Consider the following 13,518-nt stretch of genomic DNA (forward strand, 5'->3'; position numbering starts at 1 on the left):
GAGCGGATCGGTTGCATGCATATTTATGCAGCTGACACGCTCCTGTCTGGAGAGAGTGCGGCCGTGCCAGGTGATGCATCATGAGACTCGAGCAAGATACACGTGAGGCAATCGCAAGTGTGACACTGACCTAAGGAACACTAACGCTCATCATGAATTTGTGAAGAAGGGGTCTCCCATTTTGTCAGACCTAGGGGAACATGGTGTAAAAATTCCCAAAGTTCAAAAAACCAGGGCTGCATAAAAAAATTGACTTTTCAAAGCTTATCAGGACAGTTTTCTAGCGTAAAAGCTTTGCTGAATCTGGGTCATTAAGTCTTCCATACGTAACCAGTTTTCTTTTGCATAAATATGTCTTTGCATCGAGGATAACACGCAGAAGTTTCAATAGGAAATACGTAAAATGTGTCTTTTTATTACTGATGCCAGTCGTTAAGTTTGGATGTGATGCGTGGAAATCACATTCCGACCTCTGTACTTCTGAACCATATGGAGACGGCAAAGACGTAGCTACTGCGGCCTGGAACAAATTACTGGGGTACATGTATTCTCTATTATCAGCCAGGAGGTAGTAATTTTACTGTCCTCTAAAGAAACAAGTAACCAAACTGATATCATATTGGACAAGTGTGTTGTACTTTATAAACCTGTCCGTGAATGAGTCAATAGGAATAATGTGTTGACAATTCCAAGAATTTCTGACAATTCCAAGAATTTCCGACTCTCTACTTAATGTAATCCAGCAAGGTCTTATACCAAAAAGTTACAGAACAGCATAGGAGGGATTGTATCCATCTTCTTAAATTGTTCATCTCCCATCATGATAAGTGGTAGTTCTTTTATCACATCAAACACCTAAAGTTAAACAGATGGCTTTAAGCTGCACCTATTCTGTCCTGAGTTAGATCTTCAGAGTTTCTTCTCAATCACTTTACGTTGTTATGGCAGAAAGGGTATTGCACTGTCATCTGACCTTTCTTTAAGTCCTACAGAATTACATCCAGTGCTGTAGCATGTAGTTTTAGTAAGGCATAATGTAGAAATTATTGTAAGACCCAATTCTGGTGATATACTCATAGCTTTGTATGGTGCTTACTAATTGTGAAACCCAACACAGGATTAACATGAGAAAAAATATAGCACTCACCGGTTATTTTGCTGTGCATAATGCCATTTATTCAATGGTGGAGGTTACATGTGCGGAGAGGGCTGGTGGGGAGAGGGAGTACACGCCGTACGTGGCAGACGACGGCCGTTTCGCACCTGTCCGGTGCTTCAGCTGGTCTGATTGGGTATGACATCATGTCCGTTTTATCCACAAACAAATTGTGGCTGATGTCAGGCAATTAAAACATATATTAAAATCAAAATATACATGCAAAACTTGAAAATTAGCAACAACTTGTAGCGAAAGTATGAATATATATATCTGAAGCCAAATGCCTCATACATCAACCTAGAAACACACTTAGGTCATTTTTTTCATTTAACCCTAGAGGGCATGTTGCATTAAATCTCATAATATATTCAGCTTCCCTCCTTAATAACATTTTATGAGTATCACCTCCTCTAGCACTAGGCTCAATCAATTGGATACCTGCAAAGGACAATACATTACAATCAGAATTGTGATATTCATTTATGTGGATAATTAACCTTGTTGCCCCTATTCCACTATGGATGGAATTCCTATGCTCTCTGAATCTTACAAAAAGCTGTCGTATAGTCTTGCCAATGTAAAAATATTGGCACGGGCAGAAAATCGCATAAACGACCATTTTTGTCCTACAGGTAATCAAATGCCTCACATGATGTGAATGGCCACCAATTGTAAAGGAATTACCCGTCATGTGAAAACTGCAAAATGAACAGTTTCCACATCTATAGTTACCTATAGGACCATCCTGGTGTAACCAGGTTTTAGGAGGTATATAGCGCTTCTTTACTATGATATCGCCAATATTTTTACATCTTCTATGCGTCACAAGGGGTTTATTAAGGGCCATTTCTCTGAGCTCTGAAACTCCCTCAATTATGTGCCAGTTTTTATTTATAATTGTTTTGATCATCCGATCCATCGGGCCATACTTAAAATTAAATATGAAACGATTTAATTTTTTGGCAGGTGTATTGCCCAGATTTTTACTGGAGAGATTTTTCTCAGATTGAATCTTGCATTCTGCTTGTTTCTGCATTAAATTAATAAGATTAGAGGGATACCCCCTTTCCAAAAACCTTTGCCTAAGGTAATTTGTCTGGTTAGCCGAAGTGTCAGGATTATTGGTGACCCTATTTAACCTTAAAAATTGGCTGAAGGGAACCGATCTCAATACATGCCCAGGGTGGGCACTGTCATAATGCAACAAAGCATTTACAGTGGTGGGTTTCCTATAGAGTTCCCGTATGATTCTCCCCTCCTGGGCTGTCAATTTTACATCAAGGAACTCTATAGGTTTATAGGTGTATCCTGACACTTCGGCTAACCAGACAAATGACCTTAGGCAAAGGTTTTTGGAAAGGGGGTATCCCTCTAATCTTATTAATTTAATGCAGAAACAAGCAGAATGCAAGATTCAATCTGAGAAAAATCTCTCCAGTAAAAATCTGGGCAATACACCTGCCAAAAAAATAAATCGTTTCATATTTAATTTTAAGTATGGCCCGATGGATCGGATGATCAAAACAATTATAACTAAAAACTGGCACATAATTGAGGGAGTTTCAGAGCTCAGAGAAATGGCCCTTAATAAACCCCTTGTGACGCATAGAAGATGTAAAAATATTGGCGATATCATAGTAAAGAAGCGCTATATACCTCCTAAAACCTGGTTACACCAGGATGGTCCTATAGGTAACTATAGATGTGGAAACTGTTCATTTTGCAGTTTTCACATGAAGGGTAATTCCTTTACAATTGGTGGCCATTCACATCATGTGAGGCATTTGATTACCTGTAGGACAAAAATGGTCGTTTATGTGATTTTCTGCCCGTGCCAATATTTTTACATTGGTAAGACTATACGACAGCTTTTTGTAAGATTCAGAGAGCATAGGAATTCCATCCATATAGTGGAATAGGGGCAACAAGGTTAATTAACCACATAAATGAATATCACAATTCTGATTGTAATGTATTGTCCTTTGCAGGTATCCAATTGATTGAGCCTAGTGCTAGAGGAGGTGATACTCATAAAATGTTATTAAGGAGGGAAGCTGAATATATTATGAGATTTAATGCAACAGGCCCTCTAGGGTTAAATGAAAAAAATGACCTAAGTGTGTTTTTAGGTTGATGTATGAGGCATTTGGCTTCAGATATATATATTCATACTTTTGCTACAAGTTGTTGCTAATTTTCAAGTTTTGCATGTATATTTTGATTTTAATATATGTTTTAATTGCCTGTGTGACGCCCTGGGCAAGCCAGGGGTCACAGGTCACAACATCACACGCACCCCACATTCCCTGCAGGTACATCGAGCTAACCCAAAATCCTTGTTGCCTTCCTCCAGGGGCTGATGTCCACACCAGGGGGTGGGCCAGGTGGTTGGCTCTGCCCACCGAGGAGTTCACAGCCCTGGAGGCGGGAAGAACCAGGCAGTTGAGCTCAGGCAGAGCTTGAATGAGAACAGAGTCCAGCTAGGGAAGTGAAAGTAGAAGGAAGTGGTAGAGGAGCTTAGGAGAGAAGCTGAAGTGAAGTGAAAAGAAACAGTTTTGTAAAGCCTGAAGTTGGTCCGGGTGTGTGCCCAGGACAGTGACAGCAAGGTCAGCAGACGGCGGTGATAGTCTGCAGGGGGACTGCTCGGAGGTTGCTGGAAGGACCGCGGACGGGTGGTGACCCGGCGGTACCGGAGCAGTATACGAAGAACAGTCAGCACCAGGGCAGGGGCCTTTCGGATCCCGGCAAGGCTAGGAGTCACCATAATTTGCCAAATCCGTCAGTGAAGGGGACGTCTGTCTCCTAACAACCAAGTCCCGATTGAAGGCAACAGCCCGACCGTGAAGGGGAGACACCGCCACCGCCAGGGCACCAGTTTCCCAGGGCCAGCGCCTGCGGGCAAGAGTAGAGCTCCTTCGGCCCAGCTTGAAGCCGAGGAGTGGGAAACCGGTGGGAACCCATCGCTACCAAAAGGACTTTACATAGGTGCAGGGAAGAGATCGTCACCGCTAACTGCAGGGAACATCAGCACCGTGAACCGTCCGAGGGACCCGTCCAACCAGCCGTTTGTTTACCGAGAATTGTGTCGTGTTTACTGGCTGAGTGAGTACCTCCGTGCCGTGCGGCACAGCGCTGTCCCTGCGCCCCTGCACCTCCACAGGCCCCATCCCCGCCTGTCCGCCATCCCAATCCCATCACCGGGCCCCGGGAGCACCACAACCCCTACCCACGGAGGGCACCTCAACAACTGGCTGCTCCATACCATCACTCCCGGGCTCCCCATACAGAGCAGCGGTGGTGTTAACAAATCACCACAACCGTGGGTGGCGTCACGGACAATAAACTATCCCAAAACACCAATTCCCCTTTTCACTCACGGGCGAGGAGCGCCGCTCGAGTCCCCGGGATCCGGCCCATCGCTCGAGCCACCGAGCAGCGGCAGGCCGCAGCAGCCGCGGCAGCCGGACCCGAGCAGTGGGAGAGAGCGGCGTCCCCTCCTCCGCCCGCGACACCTGACATCAGCCACATTTTGTTTGTGGATAAAACGGACATGATGTCATACCCAATCAGACCAGCTGAAGCACCGGACAGGTGCGAAACGGCCGTCGTCTGCCACGTACGGCGTGTACTCCCTCTCCCCACCAGCCCTCTCCGCACATGTAACCTCCACCATTGAATAAATGGCATTATGCACAGCAAAATAACCGGTGAGTGCTATATTTTTTCTCATGTTGATGTTGTATGACCACTGACCCGCATATATGCACCCCGGTTTTGCTTTGTTTCTGGCCTCTGGACATGAGACTTTTTTCCTATATTGGACAGAGTGGATTGCTGAGTAGTGCCCTGGAATCTCTCTCCCAATTCCAACACAGGATTACTTCACAGCTGTCCGCAGATTATCAGTAATAACATTGGTAAAATAGCTTTTTACTAAGTGTTCCACATGTATTTTATACAGTTATCAATGCTACAGCATGTGAGGAAACAATTGGTATAAAATGGCATAAAATTAATGGCTCACAGTTAAAGGGAACCTCTCAGATGTAATATGCACCCAGAACCATGAGCAGTTCTGGGTGTATATTGCTAATCCCCGAGTAACTGTCCCAGTATCTAGCAGCATCCATAAAAATATCTTAAAGGCCACGTCTCACTAAGCGAAATTGCTGCTGAGTCACGGGTTTTGTAACGCAACAGCGATCTCGCTAGCGACCTCGTTATGTGTGACATCCAGCAACGACCTGGCCCCTGCTGTGAGATCGCCGGTTGTTGCTGAATTCCTGGACGCATCGCTATGTTTGACACTGTGTGACAGGGTCCCAATGACAGCAGAGATCGTTATACAGGTCGCTACTGCGACCTGTATCATTACTGAGTTATTGGTAAGGTCTGACTGTGTGACATCTCACCAGCGACCTCCCAGCGACTTACCAGCGATCCTTATCAGGTCGCGTCGTTTTCAGGATCACTGGTAAGTCGCTAAATGTGACGGGGGCTTTAGAAAAAGTATTTCTAAAGATCCTTGATATGCTAATGAGTGCAGGGACTAGTTGCAAAGGTGTTATTACCCCCGAGTAGTTCGCCCTCTTAGCATGGTAGCACACCCACAGGAGCGTGCTAACATGTTATTCAATGTTCATTGCCCAGCGCCATCAGCGTTGATGGGCATACCTGTGTCCACTGTCACCACCTCAGACGCCGGGTTTAGGGTCAGTGCACATGATCAGAATGCCCAGAACGTCCGGTCGTGTGTACTAGATATCTCTCAAGCCAGGACGCATATACCTGGCTTCATAGTGCGCATGATCGGAAGTGCAATGCCTGATCATGCTCACTGACCCTAAATCTGGTGTTCTGAAGTGGAGACAACGGACACAGATGATGACACTGGGCATTGAATAGCATGTTTGCACGCCCCTGTGGGCATGCTAACATGCTAAGAGGGCGGACTAGTCAGGGGTAAACATGCCCTTGCAACTAGTGCCTGCGCTTATTAGCATATCAGAAAGGATCTTTAGAAATACTTTTTCTAAAGATCTCTTTATCTATGCTACTAGATCCAGGGACAGTTAGGCAGGGATTAGTAATATGCACCCAGAACTGCTCGTGGTTCTGTGTGCATGTTACACCTGACAGGTTCCCTTTAAAAGGATTTTCCCAAAATTGCAAGTTATCCCCTTTCCGTGCGATAGTGGATAACTTACGAATTGCTGGGAGCTTGATCATTGCGACCCTCAGCAATCCTAGGAACAGGGCTCTGGACCCTTGAAAATATGGTGCTGTAAGAGGACCATCTTGAATGCCACATCCTCAATCTCTACTCCATTAATTGTATTGGACTGCCAGAGAAAGCACATGGTTGTTTCCGGCAGTCCCATTGATATCAAATGAAGCAGAGATCATTTCTGATTTTGGCAAATCCCTTTAAGGCCTCTTGTATATGTAAGTAATAGTGATGGGCGAATAGTAACTATTCGTGTTTGACTTGCATTAGGTTTGTTATTCGTGATGAATACCGGAATAGTACTTTTTGGTTCGTTATAAATAATCCGAACACAAATAGTTACTATTCGCCCATCACTAGCAATTAATAATCATTGATATGTAACTGTATTGTAGGTTATACTGCAAGCAAAATTAATCAGCATTGGACCATATTCCATTTTGGAAGACAAAAAACGGTAAAATTGTCCTGAAAAATGAAATTTGATGGAGCAGCTGAAATTTATTTTATGCAGGCTTATATTAAAAACGAACGTGCCATGAATATAAAAATATGGTGGGTACACACGTTCCCATTGAAACGTATAATTACTCTATAAAAGATACAAAAACTACCATGTGCATGAGGCCACATCATACATTTTAATATCTAATCCACAGATCTTTTACATCCTTTCCAAAAAGAAATCTGAATGCAATGTTATTTTGGCAGTCTATGGTCAGGGAGATATAGAAGTTAGAACTTCAGCACATTTTTCCACTTCATCTACATTATTGCTTTCTTTATCCTTTTTTTTCTTCACTTGGTATGGCGCATTTGTTTTATACTTTGGTTGTTTATGTGTCATTCTCTTGTGTGGGATATATTACTTCACGACTCACAGTTTCCTTCTCTTTGTGGAAATATGTCCTATTGTCCTGACAATCTCAATAATATCTTAGTGAGGGTTACGACAGAAGATGGCAGAGAAGTATTTTTTGAATTATATTTTTTTATCCTGAAAATAGTTTTGTACCCCCGAACGGTCTCTTGAGTCTCCAAAGGAATATGCTTACAATTTCCAGCTGAGTAAATGTTCTACGCCAAGCTCAATTCAGTATTGGCATACATGTTAGTTATGGCTGTAATACCATTAGTTATGGTTATTGTATAATAAACTCTGATTATGAAACTGATAGGTGTTTTTATGTCATGTATTTAGTTTCCAAATTGGCTTCAATTTTCCACAAGTGTGCGTAAAATGGCAAAAGGAAAGTTTATTAAAGGGACACTATCGTTAAAAGGGTGGTTCACCCATATTTTTTTATTGTCTAGTTCGATATTATATTGAGAAACAATGTTTCTCTCAAATAACTTATGTTGGCAATAGTGCCTGTGAGAGGCGCTATTGCAGACCGCTGTTCCCTGCTCCGGTGACGTCACGTCAAGTGACGCACACGTCACATCCCTGCGGCCGGCTGCAGTCTTCCTGACTCACTGAGCTGTGGGCGGTGTTTCACCGCTTGTCACAGCACAACGCGTCTCCTGCTTTCAGTGTTCTCCTGTGAAGGAGCAGATGGGCTGTGACAAGCGGCGAAACACCGTTCACAGCCCAGTGAGTCAGGAAGACTGCAGCCGGCCGCAAGGATGTGACGTGTGCGGCACTTGACGTGACGTCACCGGAGCGGGGAACAGCGGTCTGCAATAGCGCCTCTCACAGGCACTATTGCCAACACAAGGTATTTGAGAGAAACTTTGTTTCTGTTTCTCAATATAATATCGAACTAGACAATAAAAAATATGGGTGAAGCACTCCTTTAAATATAAAAAGATATCCTCCTCCTGATCGTTTTATCTACACAATACAAATATAGTTAGATCAGGGGCAGACATTGACAGCTTGGGACCCCTGTACAAAAAATTGTGCCTGTGCCCCCTCCATTTATGGTGACAAAGTTAAAATATATGTGTGGTGTGTGTATACATATACTGTATACTGTATATTGCATAGTGTCTTCCCTTGTTATGTACAGCACCTTCCATTACATATCAGATTCTCTTGTTATTTTTGCTATTTTCTGTGCCCTGTCAGAGCAGGAAGCTAAGGATGTATTCCTGCACCTCTTATGCCTACACTGTGCAGTGGAACTGCAGAGTCACTCCCTGCCCAGTGGGCCACTTGTGATGAGGGCAATCTGGCCATGGGTCCACCAGAGCCTCGGCTTCTAAACAACATGCCAGATTGCCCTCATTATTAACCACCACGCGTGGGTCCTGCTCCGATATGTCAGCCCTGAGATAAATGTACATATGTTCCAGACAAACATACTTTATTTAGCTGCGCCCATAGACAAAGGTGAAAGGAACTAACATGAAATGGATCATCAGTTCTCAGTTTCTACCAATGGTACCTACACATGGACAAGATGAGAACCACTACTTTTAATTATTTTTTATTTTACACTTTTGCTTCTAGCTTTAATATGTTTTCGCGTACACTGGAGATCAAAATTAGAGAACACACAATTTCCTAAATGTTAAATAAAAGTCAGTGAAAGGAGGTGGAGGAAGTGTCATGGTTTATGGAATGTTTTCCGCAGTAGGAGTCGGACCTCTCATACAGCTACATGGCAGAGTGAATGCAAGTGTGGATCAGAACCTTCTTCAACAACACATGGTTCCTTAAGGGCCATTTACACGCTGGGACATCGCTAACGATATATCGTCGGGGTCACGGTGTTTGTGACGCACATCTGGCGTCGTTAGTGACGTCGCAGCGTGTAACATGTATGAGTGACCTTAAACGATCGCAAAATAGGCAAAAATCGTTGGTATGTGAGAGGTCGTTCACTTACCAAAACTCGTTGTCTATTCAGTAGCGGGATTGTTCGTCGTTCCTGCGGCAGCACACATCGCTATGAGTGACACCGCAGGAACGAGCAACAACCTTGTACCTGCGGCCGGCCGCAATGAGGAAGGAAGGAGACGGTTCGCCGGCCATAGCGACGTCGCAGGGAAGGTAAGTCCGTGTGACGGGTGTTAGTGATGTTGTGCGCCACGGGCAGTGATGTGCCCGTGACGCACAACCGACAGGCGGGTACGCTCGCTAGCGATATCGGTACCGATATCGCAGCTTGTAAAGTACCCTTTACTTGAGTTCATCACTCAATCAAGCAGCAATTTTCATGCTGGACAATGCTTCTTGTCACACAACAAAACAGGTAAAGCAGTTGCTTGAAACAGAAAACAATGAAACAATGAAATGGCCGCCCAGAATCCTGATCTAAACCCAATAGAAAACCTCTGGAAAATCCTTGGTGACAAAGTTATGGCCAAGAAATCCAAAACAGTCAAACCACTGTGGAAGAAAAAAAAAATCGCACACTTTGTATTGCACTCGCATGACATATGGAATGACACTCAACCCACTTTTCTGGATGAGAGTGTGACTGATTTTTTATACAGCAATATAAGTGAACCCTTATAAGCAGTGCGGAACATTAAGGTAAAAAGAGACATGGCGGATGATCATTAGCATTTTGTGGGAGGCATCATAGGAGGTATTATTATAAGAAAGGGCAGAGGGTGTTTTTATTATTCTAAGAGGTACGGGGTCTTTTTTTAAATAATGGAAAGCACAAGAGTGATTATTAAAGGTAGCACGGATGAGGGGAGAGGGTTTATTACTTAAGGGAGGCACAGGGGGACATTATTTCTATAGAATGCTCTGACACTTCTTCATCCTACTCAATGTTAAAACTTAATGTTTTCCACAATTATATGTCCTGATAAAACAGTGACACAGAAAAGGTGATTCCAGTGAAGTCGGTAACTTGGGGGACTCTCCCATGATATGGGGAAATTCAGTCAAATGTACTGAAATAAGCATCACTGTAATGTTTACATGCACTGACATGAGCAGTTTAGGTCTTCTTCATTGTTTTTCCAATAAAACATAAAGTCAATATTAATAAACAAAAAAGTTTAGAAAACACCTTTATAAATAAAATAATGTGCTAGTAAAAGAACAACATAAATGATCACCTGATAGGATGAAATACATCTTTCTTTCATCTGTTCCCGCAATGTTAGACGCCGTGCAGAAGAAAATTCCAGACTGGTTGCTATTACGAGAAGTCATTAGAGTGCTCACAGTCTGCAAAACATAAAACACGGTCTACTAAGCGGACACTGACAGGTATTGACAATCCTATGTAAGTATCAGCATGGCCATTTTTTATGGCAAAATAGGTGGCATCCTCAGCTCCTGTACCCTTAGGTCACATTGAAATTGGTATATTCCATAGTCAGTTTATAGATCACAGTGCCCGTGCTGACCATGGGGCTCCAAATCAACACTCATCAGCCATACTTGAACCATGATACCCAGATTTGTGAAACCAGCCTAAAGGCCGCTTTACACGCTGTGATATCGCTCAAGTGATCTCGTTGGGTCACGGAATTTGTGACGCACATCCGATCGCTTTAGCGATGCCGTTGCGTGTGACACCTTTGAGCGATTTTGCATCATTGCAAAAACGTGCAAAATCGCTCATCAGTGACATGGGGGTCCATTCTCGAATATCGTTGCTGCAGCAGTAACGAAGTTGTTCCTCGTTCCTGCGGCAGCACACATCGCTATGTGTGACACCGCAGGAACGAAGAACCTCTCCTTACCTGCCTCCCGCCCGCAATGAGGAATGAAGGAGGTGGGCGGGATGTTCGTCCTGCTCATCTCCGCCCCTCCGCTTCTATTGGGCGGCGGTTCAGTGACGCTGCTGTGACGTCGCTGTGATGCTGAACGAACCCCCCCTCCCCTAGAAAGGAGGCGGTTCGCCGGTCACAGCGACGTTGCAGGGCAGGTAAGTAGTGTGATGGGTCTGGGCGATGTTGTGCGCCATGGGCAGCGATTTGCCCATGTCGCACAACCGATGGGGGCAGGTACCCGCGCTAGCGATATCGGTCACGATATCGCAGCGTGTAAAGCGGCCTTTAGCTTCAGAGATTTTTTTTAAACATGTGAAATATCACAGTTGTCAGTGTTTGTATGCCAACGCCAGGAGTGGAACTTACAGAGAAAAGCTAGAATGGAAAGATTGACAGTTTTCTGTGTTTTGGAGACACTCCTGGATTTCGCATACAAATACTGATGAAACACTGATCAAAAATACTGATGGCTTAAACAGATTGTTCAGTACATGAAAAACCCCTTTTTAAATAAAATAGTCCTTATAAAATAAAAAAAAAATTATATATATATATATATATATATATATATATATATACAGTCATATGAAAAGGTTTGGGCACCTCTATTAATGTTAACCTTTTTTCTTTATAACAATTTGGGTTTTTGCAACAGCTATTTCAGTTTCCTATATCTAATAACTGATGGACTGAGTAATATTTCTGGATTGAAATGAGGTTTATTGTACTAACAGAAAATGTGCAATCCGCATTTAAACAAAATTTTACCGGTGCAAAAGTATGGGCACCCTTATCAATTTCTTGATTTGAACACTCCTAACTATTTTTTACTGACTTACTGAAGCACTAAATTGGTTTTGTAACCTCATTGAGCTTTGAACTTCATAGGCAGGTGTATCCAATCATGAGAAAAGGTATTTAAGGTGGCCACTTGCAAGTTGTTCTCCTATTTGAATCTCCTATGAAGAGTGGCATCATGGGTTCCTCAAAACAACTCTTAAATGATCTGAAAACAAAGATTATTCAACATAGTTGTTCAGGGGAAGGATACAAAAAGTTGTCTCAGAGATTTAAACTGTCAGTTTCCACTGTGAGGAACATAGTAAGGAAATGGAAGAACACAGGTACAGTTCTTCCCAGAAGTGGCAGGCCAAAAAAAATATCAGAAAGGCAGAGAAGAAGAATGCTGAGAACAGTCAAGGACAATCCACAGACCACCTCCAAAAACCTGCAGCATCATCTTGCTGCAGATGGTGTCAATGTGCATCGGTCAACAATACAGCGCACGTTGCACAAGGAGAAGCTGTATGGGAGAGTGATGCGAAAGAAGCTGTTTCTGCAAGCACACCACAAACAGAGTCGCCTGAGGTATGCAAAAGCACATTTGGACAAGCCAGTTACATTTTGGAAGAAGGTCCTGTAGACTGATGAAACAAAGATTGAGTTGTTTGGTCATACAAAAAGGCGTTATGCATGGAGGCAAACAAACACGGCATTCCAAGAAAAGCACTTGCTACCCACAGTAAAATTTGGTGGTTCCATCATGCTTTGAGGCTGTGTGGCCAATGTTGGCATTGGGAATCTTGTTAAAGTTGAGGGTCGCATGGATTCAACTCAGTATCAGCAGATTCTTGACAATAATGTGCAAGAATCAGTGACGAAGTTGAAGTTACGCAGGGGATGGATATTTCAGCAAGACAATGATCCAAAACACCGCTCCAAATCTACTCAGGCATTCATGCAGAGGAACAATTACAATGTTCTGGAATGGCCATCTCAGTCCCCAGACCTGAATATCATTGAACATCTGTGGGATGATTTGAAGCATGCTGTCCATGCTCGGCGACCATCAAACTTAACTGAACTGGAATTGTTTTGAAAACAGGAATGGTCAAATATACCTTCATTCAGGATCCAGGAACTCATTAAAAAATACAGGAAGCGACTAGAGGCTGTTATTTTTCCAAAAGGAGGATCTACAAAATATTAATGTCACTTTTATGTTGAGGTGCCCATACTTTTGCAGCGGTCAAATTTTGTTTAAATGAGGATTGCACATTTTATGTTAGTACAATAAACCTCATTTCAATCCAGAAATATTACTCAGTCCATCAGTTATTAGATATATGAAACTGAAATAGCTGTTGCAAAAACCCAAATTGTTATAAAGAAAAAAGGTTAACATTAATAGGGGTGCCCAAACTTTTTCATATGACTGTATATACCCACCCCAACACATTGTAAAGTCATTGGATCCTGACAGCCAATCAGCAGCCACCATTGGGTTGCAGCACGCTCACTTCCTTTACCCTTGGACTACCGGAAGTCCTGATAGTGCAGCAACCGAATAGTGTCATCTGATTGGCTGCAGAGCTCACATAATGCTGAAATGAAAGGGTGCCAGGTCAGAGGAAAATATATGTTATTTATGTTTTACAAGGGGGAC

At 43.2% G+C, this 13,518-nt stretch overlaps 1 protein-coding gene across 1 annotated transcript in view; it reads right to left on the reverse strand.

The window, feature by feature from the left end:
- Positions 1–13,518, reverse strand: part of LOC142251251 (vascular endothelial growth factor receptor kdr-like) — a 337,728-nt gene that overhangs the window by 80,028 nt on the left and 244,182 nt on the right. Inside the window, exon 12 of the mRNA XM_075323879.1 lies at positions 10,410–10,521. Within this exon, the coding sequence (XP_075179994.1) occupies positions 10,410–10,521 (112 nt within the window). The remainder of the gene's footprint in view (positions 1–10,409; positions 10,522–13,518) is intronic.

Source organism: Anomaloglossus baeobatrachus, chromosome 9 (genome assembly GCF_048569485.1).
Source record: "Anomaloglossus baeobatrachus isolate aAnoBae1 chromosome 9, aAnoBae1.hap1, whole genome shotgun sequence".
In the NCBI taxonomy this organism is placed as follows: domain Eukaryota; kingdom Metazoa; phylum Chordata; class Amphibia; order Anura; family Aromobatidae; genus Anomaloglossus; species Anomaloglossus baeobatrachus.